The 26452-nt window shown below is 39.1% G+C and overlaps 2 protein-coding genes across 2 annotated transcripts in view; one reads left to right on the plus strand and one right to left on the minus strand.

Moving 5' to 3' along the window:
- LOC117566864 (sodium-dependent nutrient amino acid transporter 1) overlaps window positions 1-26452 on the minus strand; it is a 193250-nt gene that overhangs the window by 145125 nt on the left and 21673 nt on the right. The gene's annotated exons all lie outside the window — the stretch shown is intronic.
- The window catches only part of LOC117572749 (matrix metalloproteinase-2), an 89930-nt gene that overhangs the window by 18505 nt on the left and 44973 nt on the right, over window positions 1-26452 (plus strand). Inside the window, exons 2-3 of the mRNA XM_034255825.2 lie at window positions 5248-5349; window positions 5485-5693. Coding sequence (XP_034111716.2) covers window positions 5248-5349; window positions 5485-5693 — 311 coding nt within the window. The remainder of the gene's footprint in view (window positions 1-5247; window positions 5350-5484; window positions 5694-26452) is intronic.

Here is a 26452-nt window from a genome sequence, read left to right on the forward strand (position 1 = left end):
ATGTGTGTATGTTGTTAGTGCATCCCTTATTGGTTATTGGTCTCCAGTCTCCCTTTATTAGTTGCCGCCTGTCGTCGCCTCTGTTGCGCTTGCCAAGAATTATGGCCGTCAATGGCCAATGGGCCATTGCAGCCTCATTCCGATAGCGAAAACAATTTGATTTGTTTGTCTCCTCCACCTCCCACCTACCGCCTCCCACCTACCACCTCCCTCCACCTCTTCGCTTGAGCGACAGTTGATTAAAACATACATGTGCACCGCCCACACACATGCAGCTATTTGTCCAAGTAATTGAGTTAAGTGACGCACTGAGCCCTTTCATTTATTGTTATCGCTACTGCTGTTGTTGTTGTTGTTGTTGCTATTGCTGTAATTGTTATTGTCCATTCATAATTATAATCCAATAAAATAATAAACATATCGCATCGTTCAATTTACTTTCACACACTTTCGTTTCCACTTTGCTGCAGAACTTTTTGTCACGCAAACTTAACTAAATTAAGCTAAACATTTATAGCCAAAACTCCTCCCCCACGCTTGCAATTACTTGGATACCCATTAATTGTACACAACCAATGGGGTATATTAAAAGTAAGAGTTTGAAAGATATTACACAGCTCCTTAAGAGTTAATTGAATAACTTTTTGTCATTAACTATATTCATTCTTTTGTATATTCATGATAAATATTGGGTATTCTCTCGTATATTTCAATTTACTTTAATCCATTGCTTATATTGGATTCGTTATTGGTTTCTGTGCTCGTGGTTGTTATTATTATTATTATTTTCTGTATCATGATTTTGTTTACACGCCAAATGCTCACGTAGCACGTCGCACTTTTTACTATTTTTTTTATTTTTTATTTTGCTTCTTCTTTCACTACTCACCTGCTTTTTTTCTATTTACTTTTGTTTTGTCGCTTTTCTATTAGAGTGAAACCTGGCTTGACCACGTACGACATGTTGCACTGTGTTGGGGGCAACCCCCCCGCCTCAACCCCCGCAGCCATTTTTCGATTTTCAAACACGTAGTGCCAGCAAATTTCCCATTAAAAACGCAAAAGGCCAATGCATAAATGATTGATCCCTCTTCTGTCCTCTGTCCCTTGTCCTCTTCCCTCTGTCCCGATTCCTGTACTTTGTACACTGTTCACGGCTTTTAGCCGTCGAAATGGGAACTGAAGTAAAGTAACGTGACGCTTTTGCGAGCCTTGCGAGCTGCAATTCATTCACTTACTCACTCATTCACACACTCATACTCACACTCACTCGTTTGATTCATTCATGCCACTATCAACAACCATTGTAGTTTATTATCGACAACGTCGACGTCAATACTGGCGTCACAGCGTGTGGTCATAAAAACATCGCTTGTCATCGTATATACACAATCCTCAACTCCATCTCCATCCGTATCTGTATCCGTATTTGTATCTCTGACTGGGCTCGTGTTGCGTATCCTTGACACTCCTTGTTTAAGTCAAATTTATGGCCAAGCATTCGATTAACCAAATTGACTAAACTTTTATGCCGCTCTCTCGCGAAGCCGCTTCCTCGACTTTAGACTGGAGTTGGGTATTCATAAGTTGGCCAATAAACATCTTTTTCCGCTTCAATATTTCAACAAGCGAAATTCAAAATATTAGTCTGTGGCATCTACAAGTGAAATTGAAGTTAAATTCGTGTGTTTACCCGGTATAAAGACTTTCATTAAATTATCTACAATGTTGATAAAAGTACAATCATTTCTTTTCTTATCTATTCATCAAATGAAACGAAAGCGTATATTTAAAGCTAACAACCAGATTTTCGACACACACTATAATAACTACAGTCTATGTGCTTCATGAAGCTTTGATGGTTTAACGTAAAACTCATTGAAGAAATAAGTTTGTACGACAAATATGTTACATGCAGCATCTGTCAGTCTTATTTGCTTTAAAATACAATAGAATATTTGGTATTATATGGTATATATATATATCAACAAAATATATCTTTTGGCATTATTCAGTATGTTTTCGGTATATTAACTTGGTATATTTTACCAAAAAAGTACCGAACTGTTTTATTTTTGCTTAAGATGAGAAGTGGGTCTCATTGAGCACTCAGCTGTAGCTTTCCTACTTGTTTTATTTTAAATTAAATTAATGACAAATTTGACGCTTTAGCTGATTATGAATTCCAAGCAAACACTATTTTAATAGTTGCACTTATACGGTAATGTAATGTTTTACAACTTATTAGTTCGACAAACTCTTGCTTTATGGTTAGGTTCTTCACTCTTTGCTGCCTTTATCTTTAACGTCTCTTTCACCCGAACTCAATGGACAAACTTTTGAGTTTATAAAAAATGAATCAAGCGTCGCGTCGCTAGGGTCTCAAACAACACAGACACACAGTTTCCGTTTGCCGTTGTCCGATTTCTCAGTTAAGAAACTTGTACATATTTTAATTGATATTGTTTGCATGTATATTGCATGTTGCTGCCTCTGCTGCTGCTGTTCTGTAGGTGGCCAATGGCTATGGTAGTTATAGTCGGTTCCCCTGACTGGAGACGTTATATGAATTTCAATGTGCCATTGTATGTGATTGTGCGGGCTTTCTTCGTCAACCGAGTCGTGGAGTTACGGCAAACGTAACACAAAAGCAGCGTAACGTTAACGTAACCGAATGACGCCGACGTCGACGCTGACGCTGAACGATGAACGATGAAGCTGAAGCTCGAACTGCAGCTGAAGCTGAAGCTGATCCTGATGGCTGACGTGTTGCAACAACGTGACAACTTTTATGACTATGACGCACTTTGTGACCAACTGCCGCCATTGACATTTCTTCCTGTTTTTCTCACTTCTTTTTGTTGCTATTGTTGTTGTTGCTGACAACAAGTTTTCCGTTCTGTTGCACTTCCATTGCTATAAGGGCTATGCAGTTATATAAAAAAGAAGGGAAAACATGCTTTAAAGTCATGAAAGGAATGAATGCAAAGAAGCGTAAGTCATGTGGCATGTAACCAAGGCCACTGCTTCACCCAAAAGACGAAGACTATTTTATAGTCAAAGACATCTTCACCAGGCCAATTTAACTGGGATATAGACGAGGGCACATGCTGGTTATATATTGGTCTCATATGTGATTCAATATTATTTCTTTACTATCTTAAATCTGTAGAAAAAGTTTAACAACTTTTGATGTAAAAGGTTTTTAATATTAAACTAGAACGATAAAAAAGTAGATATTTTTCTTATATTTCGTATAGAAAAGGAAATATCAAACTTTGTTTACTTTTCTATTATATATGATAAGAATACTTAATTAACGACCATTAATATACTAAAAAACAAAAGTATACCAAAAGCTCTATTTTATATATCGAACTACTTCTATATTAAAAATATACTATAGACAACAAAATATACTAAATCACAAGCCACAAATGAAAACCAAAATTTCTATTACAAACAATAATTTTAATGCACTTCGTTATTTGTATTAACTTATGAGCTGCTACCTCTCATTATGAATGTTAAAGACTTGCTAATATTTTTATGACACGATTGCTAATTAACCATAAAATATAAAATAAATGAGACGAAGGTAATTAACAATTAACGTAATCAATTAAAATCGTTAACACATTCTTTACCTGTTTTAATTCTCATTGACATTTGGCTAAATATACTTGGAAGAAGTCTTGCGACTTTTGTTGACTCTCTGTTCTGTAAATACACGTATTTGTCTTCTAGTTTTATAAGCTTTACACGATCTAGTCAGTCGCACCATTCATCAATCGATTCCCCAATAAATTCAGCTAATCGTCACACATCACGTTCTTAACGAATTGCCAATGAAATCTAAACTTGTTAACGTTATTTTCGTGTCGACGAATTTTTGTGAATCGACTTTACTTGGCTCTGATTTCAATGGTGAAAATGTTAATTTTTGCTATTTCGCTTTTGTACCCTATTTTTTTTATCCTTTTGTGGTGAATTTTGGGTACAAGTTGACAACAATAAAGTGAGCCAAATATTGAAATTTTTCCAAGTTGTTTTCATGTTGTTTTTCACATGTTTTCAATGGGTTGCGTGTGTGTGTGTGTGTGGGCGAAGAGGCGTGGCATGGAGTGTGTGACAATTTTCTCACATATCCGAAATGAAAGAGAAAATTTAATTTGCAGGTCACGTAATTTGCTGGTGTGTGTGTCACTGTATATTTGTGTGTGTGTGTGTGTGCCACGCCTCCGCTCCCTTTTCTATATGCGTTTGTGTTAGTAAATAAATTTGTCCGGTTGCTGAGCGTGTGTTCGTTTGTTACATGTAAAAATATGCAAATCCAGTCAACACATATGGCCAGAAGTCTGTTTTGTCGTCGTCGTCGTCGTTGATGTCGATGTCGCACACTTTACAGTTATGACTGTTTATTTGGTTGCGGGTCATGCCCCAAAAAAACAAAAACAAAAAAAAAACACTGGCAAAAATAAAAATATGCCCATCGATTGTGACCAGACTCTGGTTGAGGCTGAAACTGAAAAAAAGGCCCGATGCATACTCTGGATAGAATACCCTGTTGCTTGTTTGATCGAATAGTATATGTAGTGCTTGCCTATCATTAGCATAACTTTGAATATACAAGGGATTTTGAAAAATAGACAAATGTATGTATATATTTCACATTTTCAGTTGAAACTACAAAACTAAATAAAGCCCTAAATAAATTGAATACCTATCTTATCTTGACCAGTTATAATGATTCCCAGTTATAATGAATCCATGATCCACTTTATATCTTTAGCTTATTACTCAAACATTTTTCTATATTTTTTAAGTAATGGAATTAGGGTCTAATATTTAATGGAATACATTCAGCTCTAACTTAAAAGGCACAATCTCACAGTCCAACAAGTCCTTAACTTTAAAGGACTATCTACTTTTTTGTGGCATACTTTTTGGCTTATTAATGTAACGTTAAACTTTGGTGTTGTTGTTGCTGTTGCTGTGACTGTTGCTTTTATCATTAACTTTATGCATAAAGTTTTTTATGCTGCCATCATTTGCCGACGCGCCTACATTAAGCCAACAAATAGTTTTGGCTAACAACAAACTGGCAGCCATTTCAGTTGGCACACTTCCCTAATGCATCTGTGTGCTTTGCTTATGGGCCACACTCTGCATCCCCTGCATCGTTTTTATTTTCGGTTCTTTTTCTACTTACTTACAAATATTTCCATCTTTGCTTTCCACTTGCAGCACAATTACCTCATGCAGTTTGATTATCTGCCCAAGTCAGACCTGGAAACTGGCGCTCTGCGCTCCGAGGAGCAGCTGATAGATGCAATACGTAATCTCCAGGTAGGTGCTGCCAACCAGATGCTACTTCTCTCTGCCACATGTATTATGCACAATTTCACAACTAACATTTTGTTATTTCCTCTTGCCGATGCTGTTGCTGTTGCTGTTGCTGCTATTGCTATTGCTGCCTGTCAGGCTTTTGGCAACATTCCAGTTACGGGCAAAATCGACCCGGCTACGACCAAGCTGATACAACAGCCCCGCTGCGGTGTGGGTGACAATAAGCATGCGTATAATTTCTCACCGGATAATCTGGATCATGGCAATGGACGTAGCTTTAGCTCACGTGTGCGTCGCTATGTTCTACAGGGAGCCAAATGGGATAAAACAGATTTAACATGGAGGTGAGTTTACCCAACAAAATGATACATATTTTAGAAAATTAAGACAAATTTTGTAGGTAATGAAATAATATGGTATAAAGACACTATGAAAGTTACATAACTCTAAAATTTCAAAATATTCATTATTTTAGTATATTGATATGCCAAATACAGCATTCAGTATGTTTTATTAATATACATATATTAATTTGGTATACTTTAAGAATAATACCACACTGTTTTGCTTTTATTGAATATGGGCAGCAGGAATTTCACACACTCGACTTTAGCTTTTTTATTTGTTCTTTTTAAATTACAGATTTTGTTAATACTGCCATAAAGTAAAACATTTAAATTAGACAAAAGAAATCAAGTTCATTGATCACTGTATCCACTTTTGCAGTTCACTCATTCTATATTTTGAACTTAAAAAGTTTCTTAATATTTTTGTTTTTATAAGACAACTTTTGAATTTGTCGTGCAATTAATATGTATTTACTGTCAAAATAATTGGCTTAAAGCTTGGCCCACCTTTGGTGTTAATCGACTGTTTGATACTTTAATCAAACTGCTGCATTTTGAGTCGATAAAATTGGTTTTCATTATGCATTTTCTTACACAGTTGTTGCCAAAGTTCCTCTCCCCCTCGATCCTTTCATTCCCCTCGATCTCTGTGCCCTCCTGTGGATGCGCATTTCAATTAAACTGCATGCAGTTCATTAATTTTGCAACGCTCATTTAGACGGGAATTTATAATTTTATAAGGCAAGCTGTGTATCCTGGTATCCTGACAGCAGCTACTGTGCAATCGGTTCGCTCCCCCCTTCCCCGCTCTCCAGCATTGGAAATTTCTATCTCGTCATGTCTCTATCTCGCTCACTCCTTTTAAGAATATGTCCTGCGCATACGCGCGTTCAATTAATTCAAAACTCAAACGTAGCGTAGCTTGTTAATTTTTATTACAGTCATTGCATTTTGTCAGTGCGCAAAAAACTGAAATCCGCCCACACTCCCCTCCCCCCACCCCCTGAGGGTGGCACGCCCTGAGTTGCATAATTTGATGTCTAAAGTGTGTTTTTATGTAAAACAAGTCGCTATTTTTGTTGCTGTTACTGTTGTTGTTGTTGCTGTTGTTGCTATTTGGTTCTTAGCCATGCGTAGCGACGTCTGCGTGAATTGTTAATGGCTAAGTTGGCCTGCTGTGTCGGATCGGAACTGGGATTGAGGGTCGAGCTGTTAGATGCCGGCGAGTGGCGGGTCGCCAAGTTGGCGCATTCATTAAACACTTTGCGCCAAATTGAATTTTATGATGGCCAAAAAGCGTTGGCAGATTGCTGGCGTGGCTTCCTTGGCGTTGCGTCCTGATTGCAGCTGTCACTTTTAATGTTGTATTTGATTTTTAATGTTGCAGCTGCATAATTGCGCGTCAAATATGCAACAGACAATGAATCCAGAGTCCAAACTTCATTGCAACTGAAGCTGAAGCTGGAGTAGCAGCAGCCGAAGTTTAATTAGCAAAACACTAAAAAAAGTGCTGCATACTTTTGGGTGGCGCGCTAAAATGAGATTACACATACGGCGCATGTTGCAGACGAGTGACGACTTGAAGAAGGCAGCTAAAGTAAAAAAAAAAAAAAACAAAAGCAGCTTTTAACAGCATAGAAAACCCACATGCAGCGCTTTAATTATTTCTTGTGTCGTCTACGCTTAATTGGCCATTAAGGCTATGGCTCCAGAGGGCGAAGGACGAAGAATGAAGGACGAAGGAGAGGGCGCGCAATGGTTAGCAGCGGTTGGTCAACGCACATCAAATTGACTTTACATGAAATATACATATAAAAACAGTAAGTCGCGTCTCTGTCTCGCAGTCTCTTGTCTGCCCCACACTCTCTCTAGTCAATATGTATTGAGTGACCTGCTTTTTTGCCTGGCTAGCTGCATGAGCTCTCGCTTAATTGCGAACAAAGGCAGCTGCCACAGAGTGTGAAAGGGAATGTTCAGCACAGGAACGCAGCAAGTGTTTTTCCATTTCCGGCGGAGTGCGCAGCATGCAAATTGCCAAGCGGAAGTCGTTTTTAGTATTTTGTACTCATTTTGTTTTCGCGCACATACACACACAGCCACACGAACATACAACCACACACACACACATTTGCAGTGACGAGTGACAACATCCTGACCAGGGACAAAGTTGCCGCGTGCCATTGCAAATGCCTTGAGATGCGAGTATGAACAGAAAACAGAAATTGCCGAGCGAGACAGAAGGAGACAAGAGCGAGAGAGAGCAAGAAAGAGAGACACAAATCAAGTGACAGCAGCAACCGCAACTAACGGAAGCGCCCAAAAACTTAACTTGTGCTTTGGCCAAAATGTTTAAGCCAAATTGGCAATTGTTTTGCAATAGAGGGTAGAATACTGCAGCCGACAAACTGCAAATGAAGTCCTGCAAGTTGCCACTAGAGTACAGTTTATGCAGTGGGGGAGCATTTGTTTATCAACTGTTGCCACTTTGTAAGGTGTTGAGCAAAAGTTTCTCCCCTGCCTTTCACTCCTACTCGCATTCGCTCTCGCACAAAAAAAAGGACTTCAATGAGTCTTAATTAAACTTGTTAACTACGCAAAAAGTCAACAATTGCTGCACTCTCCTTGCCACACTTTTATTTGTCGTTAGCCTTTTTGACTCTTTTCTGTTTCGCATTGACAAAGAGAAAAAGGCGAGAGAGTGGAGAGAGGGAAAAATAAAAAGAAAGAGAACGAGAAAAAAGTAAGATAGCATTTTCCATTGTTCAAATTGTTATCAAATGAAGCTGCCAGTTTAATGCATCGGCAAACAATTGTCCAACCAAAAATGGTTCACAATACGCTTGTTTTTCTCAGCTACATTTGGCAACAACACTGGCTAAAATGTTGATAAATGCAATTCTCACATTTTGCGAAATTCGTTTCAATTGTTGCTTAATCAATTTCTATGCGGTCAATCAACAATATTCTGCAGCATACTTTTAGGCTGCAGCAGAAATATAATTATGCATTACGCAGCAGCTTTGTTGATAAGTTTTCACATTACAAATTATACAAAACGGCATGTAAAAACCTAAATAATTTATTGAATTTATTTACTGTGTTATTATTATTTTCTAATAAATTAATTTGGGGCATAATTGATGACTATTGCTTAATTGGTTCTAAAAAGCGTTGCATGCTTTTAGGCTGCTATTGAATTATGTTTTTGCATTGCATTAACAAATAAAATTAAATGCCAAATCGGCTGAATTGAAGAATTAAAGAGATTTTTGTTACTCATACGACCTGTTGTCGCATTAAACTTTCATACTGCCAACAATTGACAATGAAACAACAAAGTTGCTCGCTGTCCACGCTGAGCAGCTGCATTAATTGACACTTTTGTATGTGCAGCAGGGCTGTGGCATTAATAAAGCGTAACTTGCAACGCAAGTTGAACGCAAGTAGTGCGCATTTGTTAGATTTTTAATAACATTAATAAAGTGCACAAAGAAGTCAAAGTGCTGGGCGCACGCTATGTTCCATGTCCATGTCGATGTCCATGCTCATGTCCAGGCTCTCGGCACGCACAGGACGAGCTAAGGCAGACCACACGGAAGACGGAAGGAAGTGGCAATCGAGTCACATGGCCAAGTTTGCGTTTATGCTTATTAGCAAGCAGCGCTGGGCTGTCGTGCATGCGAGCCATTAATACAATGCAGCAGCTCAAGCTGAAGCTGATGCTGAAGCTGTTGCTGTAGCTGAAGGAGTGAAGCGCAGGAAGCAGCGCCATCCTTTTAGTTACAACATAAAGAAAACGTGTATGAATGTCTTCGGCATTGGCTCTGTGTGTGTGAGTGTGTGTGTGGAGCTCATAAAAACGACTGCGTACATCATCCAGGGACCAGTCGCTCACTCGTCTTCTGTCATGTTACAATGATAAAAAGTAATTTTATGACGCACTCACTCACACAGCGAGACCTCCAGACTGCACTTATTGGTTCGAAAGCGTTCATTGTCTTTGGCAGACGCACACATCCTGTGTATCCATCCTTTTGTAATGTTTCTAGCTGGCATAAAAGGCAAAGTGCACTCTGCACGGACAGGGGGGCGTGTAACTTGAAACCTCTAAAGTTCCTCACTCTCTTCGTCATTCGCTTCTCCTCGCTTAGCTTAAAGACAACTCGTAAATTTGCCCCGAAATAAAAATGGCGAAAAATTCTAAAATCGTTTTGAGGCGCTGCTGACTGGATTTTAATGTCATTTGCTGCAGCTGTTGCAAGCAGCGCAGCGCAAGGGCAACAACAACAACAACAACGACGCGAATCTAAAGCAAATTGCCACAAAAACCAAAAACGAGCGGCAAAAGGGTTAAGAGAAAAGCGGCGCTTAAATCAATTTCGTTTTGGGTTTTGGGTTTTGGGCAGCACCCGAAAAACCAACATGTGGCAAGTGTCATACTGACTGCAGCTGCAACACGCCGCAGTGGCCGCCAAATGGCTGTCGTGTGCGCTACTTCCGTTTCCGCTCCTGCTGCTAGCTTTGTTTTTAATTTGCGCCTGGCTTTTTTTGCTCTCTTTTTTTTTTGTTAAATTTGTTAATATTTTTTGAACAACGCGTTTATAATAATTTATGCACAAAATAAAGTAAATCACATGCACAGACTGCTGAGTAGAAAGTGCGTGTGTGAGAGAGAGAAAGCTCGTTAAATGCCGCAAACAGAATATGGCAATAGTTTTATATCCGAATTGCTGCTGCTGTTGCTGCTTCTGTTGTTGCTTATTTTTCAGCAGTCATTTGCAGTTGCTGTTGCACTTTGTCTGCCCTGTCTGCTCACACTTTCGACCCAATCTCTCTCTCTTTCTCTCTGGTCTGCTCCGCTCTTCACTTTGCTTTTGGCCAGTCTAATGGACGTCATTGGCCATAGTTTTCTGACTTTTTGTATGCTGTCAAGTGCTCGCACTCGAAATTATTATCTGCCATTAATCATGGCTATAATGTTTTGGCTGCTGCTATAAAATGGAAGTGTACCAAGTGGATCCCACCGAGCGGCGTTATCCAATCCCAATCCTCCACAGCTTTCTCCACTTCACTCCACTGCTTCTCGCCTTTGCCCCGCAAGTCAAGAACTTGAAATGACAGCGCAAAGTCGAGGGTAGCTTTTGCCAGAAAGCTTGACCAAAGCTCTGATTAATTAATGGACTTTTAAAATTCATTATCAGGTATAAATAAGGTTAGTTAATTTACACATTAAACAATATTATGAATTGCAAATATTATAAATTTTTAATTTTAGTTACAATTAGTTTATATGGCAACTTTTGTCAAAAGCTTACAAAAAGCTATCTTATTTTAATGGACTTTTAAAATGACTTAACATACATATATAAACCAAAATGATTATATCTGCTATCTAATAATAAATGGAATATTTTCATGTACTGCAAATGTTATAATAATATGTAATTTTATTTAAAAAACTTTTCTGGCTGCCCTCTTGTATATAATTTTCTGCATCACTTTATTACAGTGACAATTATTTTAACTGCAGGGCATTTTTATTACGACAGTTCTTGTAGTTATATTTTCGTTTTTTTTTTTATATTTTTACTCTTGTGCTCTATCCCCAACCGTTGCTCCCACACTTTCCCCTCTCTCCCGCGCTACTTGACTTTGTTTTTTACAATATTATACAGAGCAGACGTTGAGCAGCAGAAAACGAGTAAAAACCTTAAAACAACACAACAAAAGCAAAACGTCGGGCCATAAGGTATTGCAAACTATACATAAATAACAAGCTCAATTTAGGCTCATATTAAAATGGAAAATGGAAAATATAAATGAAAAAGAGAGAGAGAGAGAGAGAGACAGAGAGAAAGAGAAAATAGAACATTTTTCTGCTGACTTTGACCAAAAAGGTGAAGAAGGCAACCAAAACTGTGTCAACATATCAAAATGTAAAACATGTGTGTATAGTGTGTGTTTGTTTGAGTGTGTGTCTGTATCTGTGTGTGTGTGTAAAGGATTGTTTATTCTTACACGGCCGACTGAGTTGAGCTCACTGTCTGGACTTAGACACACACACACTTTTGTATTTATATTCATATTCATATTCGCATTCGCATTCGTATTCGTATAAAATTTATGACATGGCATATTTCCTTATGCTGGCTAAGGTTTTGCATTTTACATGAATTCCGATAGGCAGAGATCCTTTTGTCTTAACGCTCTTACGGCAATCTGATACAGGGCCAAGGTGTAGCATTTCAAATTTAATAACCCACCACATCGGCAACAGCAGTAGCTACAACAATAACAATAACAACAATAACAACTACTACTTGAAGTATACCTACCGCAAAAATGTTATAAGCTGCTGTTTCTGTTGTTGTGGCAAGCTGCGGGCAAATCCAAAAACTCGAACCTGATGCCCGAAAAACCCATTGAAAAACCATTTAGTATAGCCCGCAGGCCTTCATACAGAAAACGTGGGGTGCTCAGCAGCCAGGGAATTGGGTAGGAGGAGGAGGAGGATGGAGAGTGAAGAGTGGGAGAAAGGCTGATGGGGGTTAAGAGTAACCAGTTCTCAGACTTCCAGCTTCCAGCAGCTTCGCCCGGACTCTCGGTACGTGTCAATGCAGTAAGCAAAGTTTGTGTGTGCCCAGTTTTCTTTTGCCGGCCTTTTTGGTTTTTAAGCCACATCAGTCAAAGCACCGCAGCAGCAGCAACAGCAGTTAACACACACACACACTTCGGGTGACTGATGCAATTGGGCATCCTAACGGTCTTTGGTCGGTAGCAACTTAACACTCACAACAGCTGCTCTGCTCTGCTCCCTGTCATTGCAATTGCAACGGCATCGGCAACGGCAGTGGCAGAGGCAACTGTTAGTGCAACTGCCACAGCCTTTGCCTTTTGCTGCTTGCACATTTCGCATCAGTTTTCAGTGTTGCTGTTGCAGTTTTGCGTGCTAATTTGGCATCTAATTTGCAGCATGGACAGCAAATGAGCAACTTTCAACTGTTGCCATCTGATGTTGCAAGTGCAATGTTGCAGCCTGCTGCTTGCTATAGCTGCTGAATTTGCTTTTCTGTTGTGCTCGCATTTTGAATATGCTTTCAACTTTCAAACCATACGAAATGAGTTGACGCCAGCAAAAGAGAGGCGACGAATTTTTGCACGCCTCGCAACCCACAACAAACCTCATTAATGCCTCATATGCAGCTTCATTTGACTGAGCTATTGCTTAGCTATGCAACAAGATATAGTACACACATACAAACGAGTTGTTTTGGCTTTAATTGATGCCAGTTCACAGCTCAATTTAGCGTTTAATGTTGCGATTGTGACGTTGCTTTCAACTATTTAGCCATCTGAAATGGTGTAAACTTTACACTGTAAAGTGAACGAAATTGAATTTGCTGAATAAGTTCGTTTGTTCATTCTTGATCAGTGAACTAGCTCGTTCAATTCGTTCTTTTGATTTTGTTGCTAACATGGTTCATCGCTTTATTTCGTTCATTATTTGTATTCGATCGCGGTTTGCTTATTTAAACCGGCGTTGTTTTATTTGAAGTATACCATTATTTTTATAGATTTCACAAATATGCTTGTATTTTTATTTAACATTTGGAATACACATAATAAATCCAAAATAAGAGTTGCCACATCAGTTCAAATTGCTGAATGATAGTGAAAGGCACCAGATCGCCAAAGAACGAATAAACGAAAATGGAAGTTATAAACATGAACGAACTTATGACATGGAGTGAACAACTAAGCATGAACAAGCTAAACAGCAAAACTGATGTTTTCGTTCATTTTAGTGTAAAGGTAATTTTAGTTCACTCTTACTTAGTTCAGTGCTTGCACAATCTTTTCCTACTCAACATCGATGTCATCGATTAACCCTTTATTGCTGATAATAAACCGTTGAGTCTGACAATTGTCAAGATTTTTGTAGTTGCGTTAAAGGATAACTTATCTGAAAAGCACAGTTAGTTAAGAGTTTAACCATTACCTAGCTGTTAACTAACATTCAGCCCTTTAATGAAACTCTACATATACATATGTATTTAGTTGTTGATAATTAACTGTTGAGTCTGACAATAGTTGTTTAAGTAATTAGACGATTATAGCACTGTCGTCGTAATCCGTGAACGCAGCCACTTTGAATTCAGGACATCGTGACGCACAGGCAACAGACAGGAATAAAGCATGTACCAACTTGCATATATAGAATATATGCTACATATGTCTGTACATCTGAATGTATGTATGTTTGTCTGTGCTTTATACTATGTAGGTTGGCATCGACGTAATTATGTTTGCTTACGTGAACAGTGTCGTCAGCAACAACAAGGATGTCAGCTATGTGGACAACACCAACAATGTGGCTTGAAATTTGACACTTTCACAGTTGGTCAGTTGATTTGCTCGCTTGCCCGCCATGGCCTCTCTGGACTCTGCGTTTCACCCCCGTCCTCGTCCTCGTCCTTGTCCTTGCCCTCGTCCTGTGCTGTAGTCTTTAGTCCTGAGCTGTTTGGCAGCGCCCCAGCCAGTCTGCATTTTGTTAGATTAATGTCCTGCTCAATCATCAATAGGTTCAGCGTACTACGCCGTTTTGTTTGTATAGCACTTGTTTATCGTGCTGGCTCTAGTCCTGGTCCTGGCCCCGGTCCTGGCTCTGGTCCTCGTTCCCATTCCCATTCCCGGAACTTCCACTTGGGCTCTGGTAACGCTTTTCTTTTCTCGAATTTGGTTTTTTCCCGCTTTTTTTTGTGGTTTTCGTTTCGTTTGCTGCGCTTTATTCTATTTATTACAGCTTTCATTTTGGCTTGTGCATTCATCCTTTGCTTTGTTCTTTCGTTTACTTTTAATTCATTTAGGTTTTCTTGTTGTACATTTTGATTGATGACCACTTTAATTGCGGATATTAAATGACAAGCGAACGCCGCCCAACCATCCAATCTTCCAACTCCCTGCCCTCTGTCACCTTAGTGCCATTTTGTGGCTTCTTTTTCGCCGCTCTAATTTTCCACTGGTCAACTAACTGCTGCCCGGTTTGCGCTTTTATCGATCGATCGGACTTCTTCCCGAAAATATTTTGTATATGGCAGGAAGGTTGTCTTCATTCCAATGGCATCCCTCGATGCGGTGCGGTGCGGTGTGGCAGCCATTTGTTCAAACTCTTTCCACACCGCAAATAAACAAAGTTAATCAATCTGAAATCGACTGCAATTCGACGTGTAGTGTGCAGTGGGGTTTTTAAGCTATTTTAATTAGAGATTTGTCGGCAACGAATACACAGCGAATTTGTTGAATAGAAATCAATCACAGCATTTACTTGGCACCGCTTACCTACTGAACGAAACTTATACTGGTTTATCTAAAGTCCTTCATTTGCATTAATCACCTTCGTGAACATTTTAGCTGAATGTACTTTTAACATATCCAAAGCTCTGAAGATGTCAATCTGTGTCCAGTATGTTATTTCACATTTTAGATCCTTTACTTCAGATTCACTATTAAATATACTGTATACTTATGTTTTATACTAAATTGTATCCAACTATCTATTCTTAAGTGTGCTTTATCTATTCTTATTAAAAGTTTAGTATGTAAAGATATTCGTAGTATTTAAGTAAGTATTAATGTCCACGCCAAACACTAGATGTTATGGCGATGACTAATACAACTTTATGTTGATAACTTAATCACGTTTTACAGCACGCATAAACGTATTTAAATAGGCACAAGAGTTCAGATGCTGTTTTATTCCTTTGATGTGGGCGCTGAATTCTGATGACTTTGCCAGCCGACAAACTAGAACTGTAACTGTGCGGAAAGTGGAAAGTGGAACTGGGCTATAACTACGTAATAATTCTAATGAAAAATGTCGAGCTGCAAATGTGATTAGTTGCTTTGATTGTCAATTAAAGCACAACAACAAATTTGCAGTGGGGAAAATCTCGTTAGTGTGTGCGCCTTATACAGGGTATACACCATATACTATTTAGTATATATGTACTATATACTATATATAGCATATTAATATACTGTCACAGTTGATGATGAGCGAATCCTAATTAATTTTGTAGTGTGTGTGTGTGTATATTGGTGTGCATTAAATGACACAGCAAATCAGTTGGCTTGCTCATTAGGCACATTAATTGATAAATTGATATTGGCTGGACAATGCCAGAGGGCAGATAGGCGTTAGGCTGGCCAAAAGAGCTAGGGGTAGAATACCAAAGACGAACAGAGTTATGAACTGAACTGAGCTGACTTTATGACTTGTTTGCCCGTAGTAGTGTGTGTGTACGTGTGTGTGTGTGTGTGTGTTGGGTGTGCATACACACTTGAAGTTCAAGTTGTTAAAAGTCGCAAGCTAAAAGATAAACATCAATTCGAGCTTGCCTTTCGTCCTGTCTGGCTGTCAAATCGAACTTTGATTTGATTTGATATTTTTCGTGCAACTTTTATGCGAACTGACATAAAGTTTGGCTCTGTTGCCGCAACCCCAAAGCTTGCCCACAACAATCAGTTAATGCAATGCAGGCTTGCAAAATACTATCCCGAAAAAAATGTATGTACATTTTCCATGGCAGTAACCGTTGCTGCTTTCACTACCTTTACCGTTATTTTGTGGCTTGATTAATTGTTGTGGGTTTTAGTGTCAGCAGCAAGTTGATTAATGCTTTTGTTGTTGTTGTTCCTCTGCTCTCTGTTTGTCATTTGTAGCGAGCCTAGTGTCACCAATTGTTAATTGTAGTTAAGCGTTTTAATTTTCATATGTTACAACAACACCAACAACGACAGTAAACATGAACAACAACAAGCAGCAGGTTAAATGCCACAATGACACCATGCAAAGCAAAGCAACGAAAAAAAAGTACAGCCGAAATTCCAACGGTTGCCGAAAACGAAACCGAAACCGAAGCCAAACCCGAAGGCAGGCAAAACGAATTAATTAGAGGATGCGCCTGCGCTTTGCCAGAGAGTGCAGTGAAAAGAGAGAGAGCGCGAACTCTTATAAAGCTTTCGTGGTGAGCTTTGGGATCAGAACAAAGCACAGCGCACATGCGAAAGCCCAGCACAAAAGTCTTATACGAAGCGTCGCGTCGAATTCATTCAAATACGGCAGCACAGCTGGCTGAGCCCTCAGTTGCTGGCAAGTTGTCGGTGTGAGTGGTACAAAAATATTCTGGAGCAGCCGCAACAACATCATCAACAACAGCACCAGAATTTTGTGTGTGGTGGCAATCAAAAGTTAAATTGCTGTTAAATTAATATGTTGTGGCAACGGTGGCGAAGAAGCGATCGACAATGGGAACGTTGGCGAAACACTCGAATCAGCAGCGCATTCAACGTCAGCGTAATCCCTGCCACTTGACAACAACGGAAACGACAACGGTAACGACAACGGCAACGAGAAAGAGAACGGCAACTTGACTGAAAGAAAGTCAGCAGCTCCATGGTGCTGGGCTTTTACAATGGCCCGATTAAAAAACAAAAAAGCCAAGCGCTGAAGTGCTCAAGTGTTGGCCAAGTCATTTGTGCGTTCATTGTGGAGGATCTAGCTCGAAGGATGACGACGAATGGGACAACAAGAACGGCGCCAGCTTAGTGCTGCAGCTCCGTTGTCGTCATATAATGTCTGCTAATATTTGAAGAGTGCGCCGCATTAATTGACATGAAAGCCAGAATACAAGAAGCAGAAGAGGCAACAAGAAATGAAGAAGCAAAAAAAAAAAAAAAAAAATAGAAGAAATGAAAAGAAGAATGAGGACCTCTGCAAGTTTGCCTAGACGTGAACTGTCCTTTGGCTTTAGCTTTGGCTTTCGCTGTGCTGCTCTGACTCGGCAAGCTCACTTCAGCTAGGTAAGTGCGCTGGCTTAAGCCTAAGTCTACTGTCTGTGTGATTGTGTATGCTTGACTGTATGAGTGCAAATGTGTGAGAGAGTGTGTGAAAGTGTGAGTGTGTAAGTGTGTTGTATCTGTTGTATTTTGGTGGCAAGTTCGAAGTGATTTATATGCCAATAAATGCACGAAACGGGCGCATTAATATTGCAACTGCTTCAACTCTTGCTCGCTTTCGTTCTCTCTCTCTCTATTTCTCTGCCTTAGCACATTAGTGCTATATCTCTCCCTCTTTCCCACTCTAGTTTCTCATTCACTAGTTTATGGCAAATTAGCCTGGCTTGTAATTTAGTGTTGCATAGCCAATCGGGCGCCAGGCACTAAATTACATAACGCCAGTCGACCATATGGTAACAAATAATATGGCAAATCGTTTGCTGCTGTCAATTTGCAAATTAGAGAGACACACACACACAAAAACCAAATGCAAATTTGTTTGTTTTGTCTCCTCATTTTTTATGGCCTGTTGTTGCCTGGCAATCAGCAATCAATTGTTTAACATATTGCACTTTAAAATAGGACCAAAGCAGAGGTATTATTTTATTGCTCTGATCCCATTTTTTTTACTGTGGTCGTTTTGTTGTACTCTCTGTGGTGGCTTTGTGCGTGTTTGATTGTTTATTTGTTTGTGTTTTATATAATTACGTGCCATATTAAAACAGTTTTTTCCCCTTTTTTGAACGTTGTTCATTTCAAAAGTTTGCTTTACGTACAACAAAAAAGTATTCAATTTAACTGTTATCTTTTTTGTATTTGGGAAATACAAAAAATTAACATCTGGCGTGTTTTACTTTAACTGTTAGAGCTTAACATCTGCATTACTTAAAATCATAGTTATTTACTATTGATTTTACCCTTATTTACCTATTTAAGTTTGCTTTAGCACAAATTTAATGTTGCCTACTTTTGGACGCAGAAAGTTCTATGACCTCAAAATCTTTGAAATCACACATAAGAAACTTTTGAATATTAGTTAAAGCCCTGAAGGAATATTTATTCAACGGTTAATTAACCCATTTGCAAATTCTAGTAATAATTCCAGCGGCATCAAACGATTTTAGTCATGTTAATTAAGATTTCTTAGCTCTCACAACAATATCAAGAACAATATTAGCTAATTCGCAGTCAATTAAATTGCAGCCTTTATTCAACCTATGTAAATATTTGCCTCAAACACTTTTCCCTTCAATGGCAAATTCAATTAAAAAAAAATAAACTAAGTAAAAATTGCCAAAAGCGTTTGCCTTGCCGTTGCGCCAACTTCTTTTTTCGGCTAGGAAAAATCTTTTTTAATAATATTTAAATGGAATTACTTTTAATTAAGTCCGAAGTCCAGACGCGACCACAAAAGGCTGCAGTAACTACAACCAGTCCTGGCCGTCTAGGAGCCAAGCCAAACCAAACCAAACCAAAATGTTAACAGTCTCAAATTACCAAGTCGAAACAAAAAAAAAAAAAAAAGAGCACGCAGAAAATGTAGCGCAAGGAAGTGATTAAAATTTTACTTACCTCTAGGTAGAACTGCCCTGTTACAGTTGCCACTTGCTGCCGCTTGCCCCAAGTTTTTTTTTTCTTTTTTTTTTGTTGCCTTCTTTATTTTCTGGTGTCGTCGTGTTTTTTTTTTGCTGCTGTTTTGTTTTTATAATAAGTAAGTATTAATTAATGCAAAAATGAAGAACTCGAACTTAAGTAGGGCTTCTGCTGTTGGTTCTTGTTTTACAAATGAGCAGCGCTTTGCAGTTTTTGAAATTTGAGAGCGTGACGCAAATTAAGATCCCGAAAACCGTTGAGGGAGCAAAGCACAGAGTCGACTGCAGCGACCCCTCCGTGTCCATTCAACCAAAATGAACTTAATGAAAATGAAATTGACACCTCTACCTACGGCTACGGCGACCCTGCTTATAAGCAGGCATTCCGTTCTCTCCCCCATCGTTGACGATTTTTTCCTCTTTTTTGTTTTTTTTTTTTTTTGTGTTGTTTGCTGCTGACCACAGAGCTTGAAGTAAAATTATACGCACGTCTGAAGTTACGTGAATGTCGATGATGAGTACAGTGCGTGTCAATAGTTGAAACACACCAGCCAGGAAGTTGGCAAACCAGGCGGGAGAAGGAAGCAGGGAGCAGGAGAAGGAGAGGGAGAGGGACCATGTCCTTCCACCATTGCTGTTGCCTGGCACTTCCTGCCTGTGCCATCCCGTTGACATTCTGCGTGTGCGGCCAGAGAAATGCTCATAAATCTTCTCATAGCTCTCTCCCCCCTCCAACCTCACCCAATCTCGACACCCCGCTCACACATTGTCTCTTTTGCTGTAGTGTGGCGTTATTTCGATTTCAAAACTGTCTGTATATGTGCATACATGTGAGTGTGTGCGTGTGGTGACTTTATGTTTTATCTTGCTTTTACGCTTCCGAGCTGATGGTCCTGCCACTGCTGCAGCTTCAGCCTCAGCCTTCGGCAAAATATACTTTTCGCCCGTTCCAGTTGCTGGCCAGTGCCCGAATTGTCTCCAGTTATTTCAGTTTGTTGTTTAGCTCATAAATCTGCTTATCTGGCGAGTCGTCGCATTGCTTGCGCACCGCCTTAAACCAATGCCTTTTGGCATCTACTTTTCGCTCTCAATACCCTGTAATTAAAAAGAGTTGAGCCAAAGCGAATATTGTTAGTTTTTGTCGCAGCTAAACCAAGAAATCAACTATGCGATGAATTTATGCGACACACGTTTATCGATCTTAAATTTCTATCGATTGTTATTATTTAGTATTTGTAGTATTATGTGCACACTAAAATGAAACACTGAAAAATACCACAGTACGAAATTGACAACAAACCAAAATTGAAAGCTCTCAAATATTTCACACTCTTGAATATCAACCAAACCTTAAAGTATTTTAATTACTATTTATTAGAAAAGAGTTAGGGTATTTTCAAGTCGGATAAAACTTGCACACCGTTGCTGCTTTTAAGTTTTGTACTTTTTTTTTGTATGTGGCCAGATTCGTTCAGATTTTGGGGGGACTGAAACCAGCTGCGGCGCATTAAAGGATTTTGCAGCAACTTGACCCTGTTGCAGTCATGCATAAATTTGTTAGATTTGCCCATTGACAAAGCAGCCAATATCCACACACACACACAAGCACACGCTTACACACCACTATAGAAAAACAAAACAAGAAACGACAAAACAATATTGTGCCACAATTTGTGGAACCCAAAATGTTGGTCGAGCTCCTAAAAGTTATAAATATTTTTGGGAATTAATTAAGCCCTAACACAGGGCAACGATAGCGCAGTGGAGAAGGGAAAATGGAACTGCCCCTCACTCTCTTCTCCCTTCTTCCTTTCCCTTTTTCCCCCTTTAGGAAGCCAAAGCATGTTTGAAATATGCACGAAATGAAATTAGTAGCCAAAAGATAAAAACGTAATGAAATCAAATGCGGCCTAAATATTTTCGAGTCGTTTCAGTATCCTGTATCCCAGCTCGGCGACAACAAAGCAGAGTCACGGCCAGAGCCAAGAAAATTGAAATATGTGCTCCTATAAATGGGTTGCAGTTTACTGGAGCGTAAAGTCAAATGCGCTAATGAAAGATTGTGAAATGTGAAAGCAAATGCGCAGCGAGAGAAAAGATTATTACAGCATTTTGACGGCGGCAGATTCAAAATGAAGTTGGCAAGCGAATTATTTGATAAATTGATAGGACGACGAAATGGGAAAAAAAAAAGTTAAGAAAAATCATTTTCAATAGGTATTACAATAGATTAGCGAGAAAAATGATAAAAAGTGATAAGAACTAATTAATTAAATTGCAAAAGTAATTATTGAATTGAAGTGTTTGGCATTGTGAAAGATTATCTCTGACATTTAGTTACTTTGAAATTCTTCTACTGCGAATAAAAACAAATTTGGGTGATTAATTATGAAGTCTAAATCCGAACGTTGAATGCTTCAACTTTTTGATTATTTTAGCCCAGTAGAAAACTACAATTAAACGTCAGTTCGTTGGCGTTTAAAGTCATAAAATGCACAATGCGGAGCCTTCGTTTAATTTGAATTTTAATGTGCGCTCAAAATTCTTGCATGTCCGCACGACGAAAATTTTTTAATATTTATTTCAAATGGCCCTATGCTGGCAGTCAGCTGTAAACTGTTGGATGTTTGGGATGGCACAAAAAGGACATCGCCGCAGTTGTTGAGTCGTCTGCATACGTCATCGAACTGTTGACCGAGTTGGCGTTTGGCCAGCCATGTTTGCCTGTTGCCTGCCAGCTTTCCCTCTCTCTCTATGCTTTGCCTTCTGCTGTCAGCAAAACTGGGCAGAGATAGTGCAAAGGACACGCAGCAGAAGAGTCTCGGGGCTAGGAAGCTGTTTTATGCATTAAGGCGCAAAGTGTTGATAGGCAGCCGCATGGCACACAGCACAGCACAGCACAGCGCAGAGCACAGGACAGAGATTTGTGCTGAGACAAGCAGTTGGCCATAAAAATGCAGCATGCAACGTGGCAAGCAGCTGCTGCACTGTCTGTCTGTCTGTCCGTCTGCTGCAATAGGCGGGGCTCCACACGAAGTGAAACATGTTGACCAACGCAACAACAACAACAAGGGAAAGTGCTGCTATTACCTGATACACAAGAGCTGCTCTTTAGTCGTGATCCTTGAGCAACTCCTTCGCCAGTTGGCTGGCAACATTCATCAAACGCCACCATATTGAATCAACGCAAAATAATTGCTTTTTAAATGGGTTTTTATGCGATATGGAGACGCGCTCATAAATTCTAGCTGTCGCTTCACAGAACTCGCCACTCGCCACTTGCCACGCCTACTAGATAAACGCCCAGAGGCCAAGTTGCTGCCGCTGCTGTTGCTGCTATTTACTTTTTTATTTGTGAGCTTTAATTTTCAGATTTATGCTCGCTGCAGCCGCAAGGACATTTTTAATGAGATTTCTTTAGCCATTGCTCCACTGACAAAGCGAGAGAGAGGGAAGGAGGGAAGAGCTAGAGATGGAGAGAAACTGCTGGCTGGCCAAAGAGCTTCACTTTTAAGCGATGACAGACACAGATTATGAGCCAAGCCAAAAAGTCACTGTGGTTAAGCAGCTGCTGGAAAAGTAAAATGGAAATGAAAGTGGAAATGGAAATGGCCAAATGAAGATGAAAGACGAGGCATGAAGAAGAATGAATGGGAGGCAGACCAGCAGACCAGAAGACCAGAGATGAATGAGGCTTGGGTGGGGATAAGATTGAAGATGCTAGCTACAAGTTTTGCACTTGGTTGAGTTTCCCCCGAAACTTTGCTTGTTGTACTAAATTTGCGTTTAGAAAAGCCAACGAAATATGTTAGTGGCAAGCATATTTGATTTGTTTTCCTATTTTCTCTCTCTCTCTCTCTCTTTCTCTAGTGTTCTCTCTCTTTGTCTATCTAGTTATTTCTCTGTCTTCCCCTGCTGTTTATTTCTCCGGAGACACCAAACATAATTGACTTATTTATCAAGTGCAGTATGTCGTCCAACTGTTATTTCAACTGCAAAATGCAATTGCTTTTCACTACACTTAAAATCGGATTTCAATGCTGATTCAAATAAATTAGAATCTAAATGCAGATTAAGCAAATGTTAAATATTTCAGGCTGTATTTGACCCACAAAACTATAAATACGGTTTTAAAAAGAGGTTTCGTATAATGAATTTACAATTATTATTAATAATTTGTGTTGAATGAGTTACTAAATAAGTTCGTTCGTTCCTTGTTGATCAGAGAACTAGTTCGTTCGTTCGCTTTGGTTCCCGTTATTTTTCGTTCATCTTTCGTTTTCCATCTATTTCTCTTTTTCACGTTCTTAGTTTGATCATTTAAAACCCGCTTCGTTTTAAGTATACCATATTCATAGTAAATAGTGAACTTTTCAGTTTCATAAATATTATTTTATTCTTCTTTAAAGCAAGGCACAAAAGAAATTTAAATGATTCGTTTTAATCAAATTTTATCTTTGAAAAGACAAAAATAAAAGTAGCCTCGTTAGTGAAAGATATTGAAAAATGGCAGACTCTAAAAGAACGACTAATCAATAATGAAACAATTGAACAAGCAGGGAACTTATCCATTTCGTTTTCTCTTTAGTGAGTAGCTAATTTTTGTTGGTAATCACTATTATTAATATGAGTAATAATAGTTGTATAAACTTTTCGGTGGTATCGTGATATGATAATCCTTTGCCTGAACTGATTATGACTGATCACTCTCAGCAAACTCATAACGAATTATCATCGCAACTTTATCACACAACTCAAAGAATATTGAATCGTTCAAAGCAAAATTGAAGCATCATTTCATAACTTTGCTGATTAAAATACTCATTCAATATCAGTCATTGAGTGGAAGCACTTGATTCGGGAAAAAACTCAAATAAATCGCACAGTTACTGCCTACTCTGCCTTGTGCCACTTTGCTTGCAACATGCGACAAACAAACATCAAATTGAGCGAAACATTTGACGCATAGCAACAATCAAATACAATTTTCATTAAGAACTGAATTCCAATAGATAGAGAGAGAAAGGTGGATAGTGAGAGAGTGATAGAGAGAGCGAGAGAGAGAGAAGGCTAGAGATTTGTCATCGAATGTTGTTTATGTATGAACTTAATTGAGTTCAACTGAAAGTGTCAACTCATGTGACACACAGCTTCAATATGCGATACGCAAATGAGGCAGCTGCAAATGAGGCGGAGGAAAGCGGGTGGAGCGGGTTGTCGGATTTGTTGTGTGGAAGCCTGGCAGATGATTTGGCGCGAATGGCGCAGGCATTTAACGGAGATGGAGATGGTGAGTTTGTGCTTTTGATTAGCAATTTGTTGGCATTGTGTAAAGTTATATCACTGCATGATAATTGCTGTCATCAGGCAAACGTATAAAAACGAGACTGCATTTAGCATATCCGCTCGCAGTGCGGCCAATTCAAACGGAAACGGAAGTGTAAATGCCGCAGCGAAACACATACAAAACCCAAGTGCTATCTGTGTATGTGTGTGTGTTGGTGTGTGTGTTAAATGCTTGTCTGTCTGTCTACACTGTGTGTGTGTGAGTGTGTGAGTGTGAGTCAACTCTTTTTGAGCGCAAGGCGCATTTATAATTAACATAATGATGGCATTTTGCTAAACAGCGTTTTCCGCACGACGCTGCTGTTACACATGTAACAAAAACTCACACACACGCACACACACACACAGACGCAGAGACACAAGCACACATACTCACACACAAAGGACACTTGAGTGTCCTGGCATACGCGCTGCATAGTTGACATGAAATGCCAACTTAATGTCAGAAAGTTAACATGCCACTTGAAATTAACAAGCCCACCAGTCCCAGACCCCTCCTCGAACCCACCCAACCACCTAACCACCCAACCACCCAGCCACTCACCCACCTGGCACACAACCCTTTTTGCCTGACGCCATTGTTATAACTTCTCATATGTGTGTGTGTGTGTGTCCTGTGCTTGAAGTGCTCGACGTGCGGCTCGTCAGGTGAGCCGCATTAAAAATGTAGAATTTTCATCTTTTAGTCAGCAATTGTAACGGTTTTTCACATTCTTTTTTTCCCCCTCATTTTTTTTAAGTGCCTGCCTGTCTAAGTACTCAAGTGTTTGCAATGGGGAAGAGATGAGGCAGGCGATGAGTTCTCTGCTGAGATGGGGTTTAGCATTGTTTAAAACTGTCGCGCACTTTTGTAACCGCATTCACCCCTCTCCTCAGTCCATCCCTTGTTCTGCGCTCAGTTATTAATTTATGCCCACACACACACACACACACTTCTCATATTTAAATTTGAATCTATTGCGTAACTAAAGATACACAACTGATTTATGCACAATAATCAGCTCATTTTGATTTGGCTTTCGGTCTTCGGATATCTGCATTGATAGCACCATCAACGTCGTTATCTATATCTCTATTGATTACTCACAAAGTTTTCGTTTTTTGCGTTTTTATGGTCGTCGGAAAATTTTTGCCAGCCAATTTCGTTTCACCGAAATCCAGGGGAAAACGTGCTGGGAAAAACTTTCCGATGCATTGGGAAAAATGATATACTCGCACTTCACTCCAAACTTGCAAGCATATAATCCGGGATGATTGAAGTGCAGTTTTTGTCCTTTGTTTGCATACGTGGCGGTAAGTGCTTCTACTATGCTCGTATATGCATTGCGATCCAGCAGCTAGCTGATTGCGTTGAGGGCTTTATAAATCTTTAAGTTGGCAGCTGCTTGAATAGTTGAGCGCAATCCGGACTAAAATTTATACAGTTGCATCACGTCACGGAAAATGCACAAAGAAAGCGAAACTTATTGTGTTGTGTTCATAAAAAGATAACAAAATTCGATGGGTTGTTAACTTAAATGTAATTCTGATTTTATGCATGTTGATACCAAATTCTGTTTATCTGTGATGTGCAGTTAAGAAAATCATAATGTTTAGTAAAGTGATACAAAGTAAAACAAATCAGATGACTTTAGAAAAAATATACCGAATTAATATATTAAAAAATACAAAATATACCGAAGGTACTACATTCAAAATAGATTACAAAATATACAAAAGGCTTTGGCTTGAATACTTTGATATACTAATCCATAAAAAATATACCATAGAATAGTTGAGATAAGAAATTCACTCTGTGCGATTATTCTTAACATTTACCCACAAAAAACATAAGTGTACCAAAAGCATTGACATACTGATATACTACTACATTGAAAATATGTCATAGAGTAGTTCCGGTTAGAAATTCACTCATATTGTTAGAATGAAATATTTTCAATCGACCCATATTGAATAATGGGGACAAAACAGTGCGATAGC

Source organism: Drosophila albomicans, chromosome 3 (genome assembly GCF_009650485.2).
Source record: "Drosophila albomicans strain 15112-1751.03 chromosome 3, ASM965048v2, whole genome shotgun sequence".
Lineage (NCBI taxonomy): Eukaryota > Metazoa > Arthropoda > Insecta > Diptera > Drosophilidae > Drosophila > Drosophila albomicans.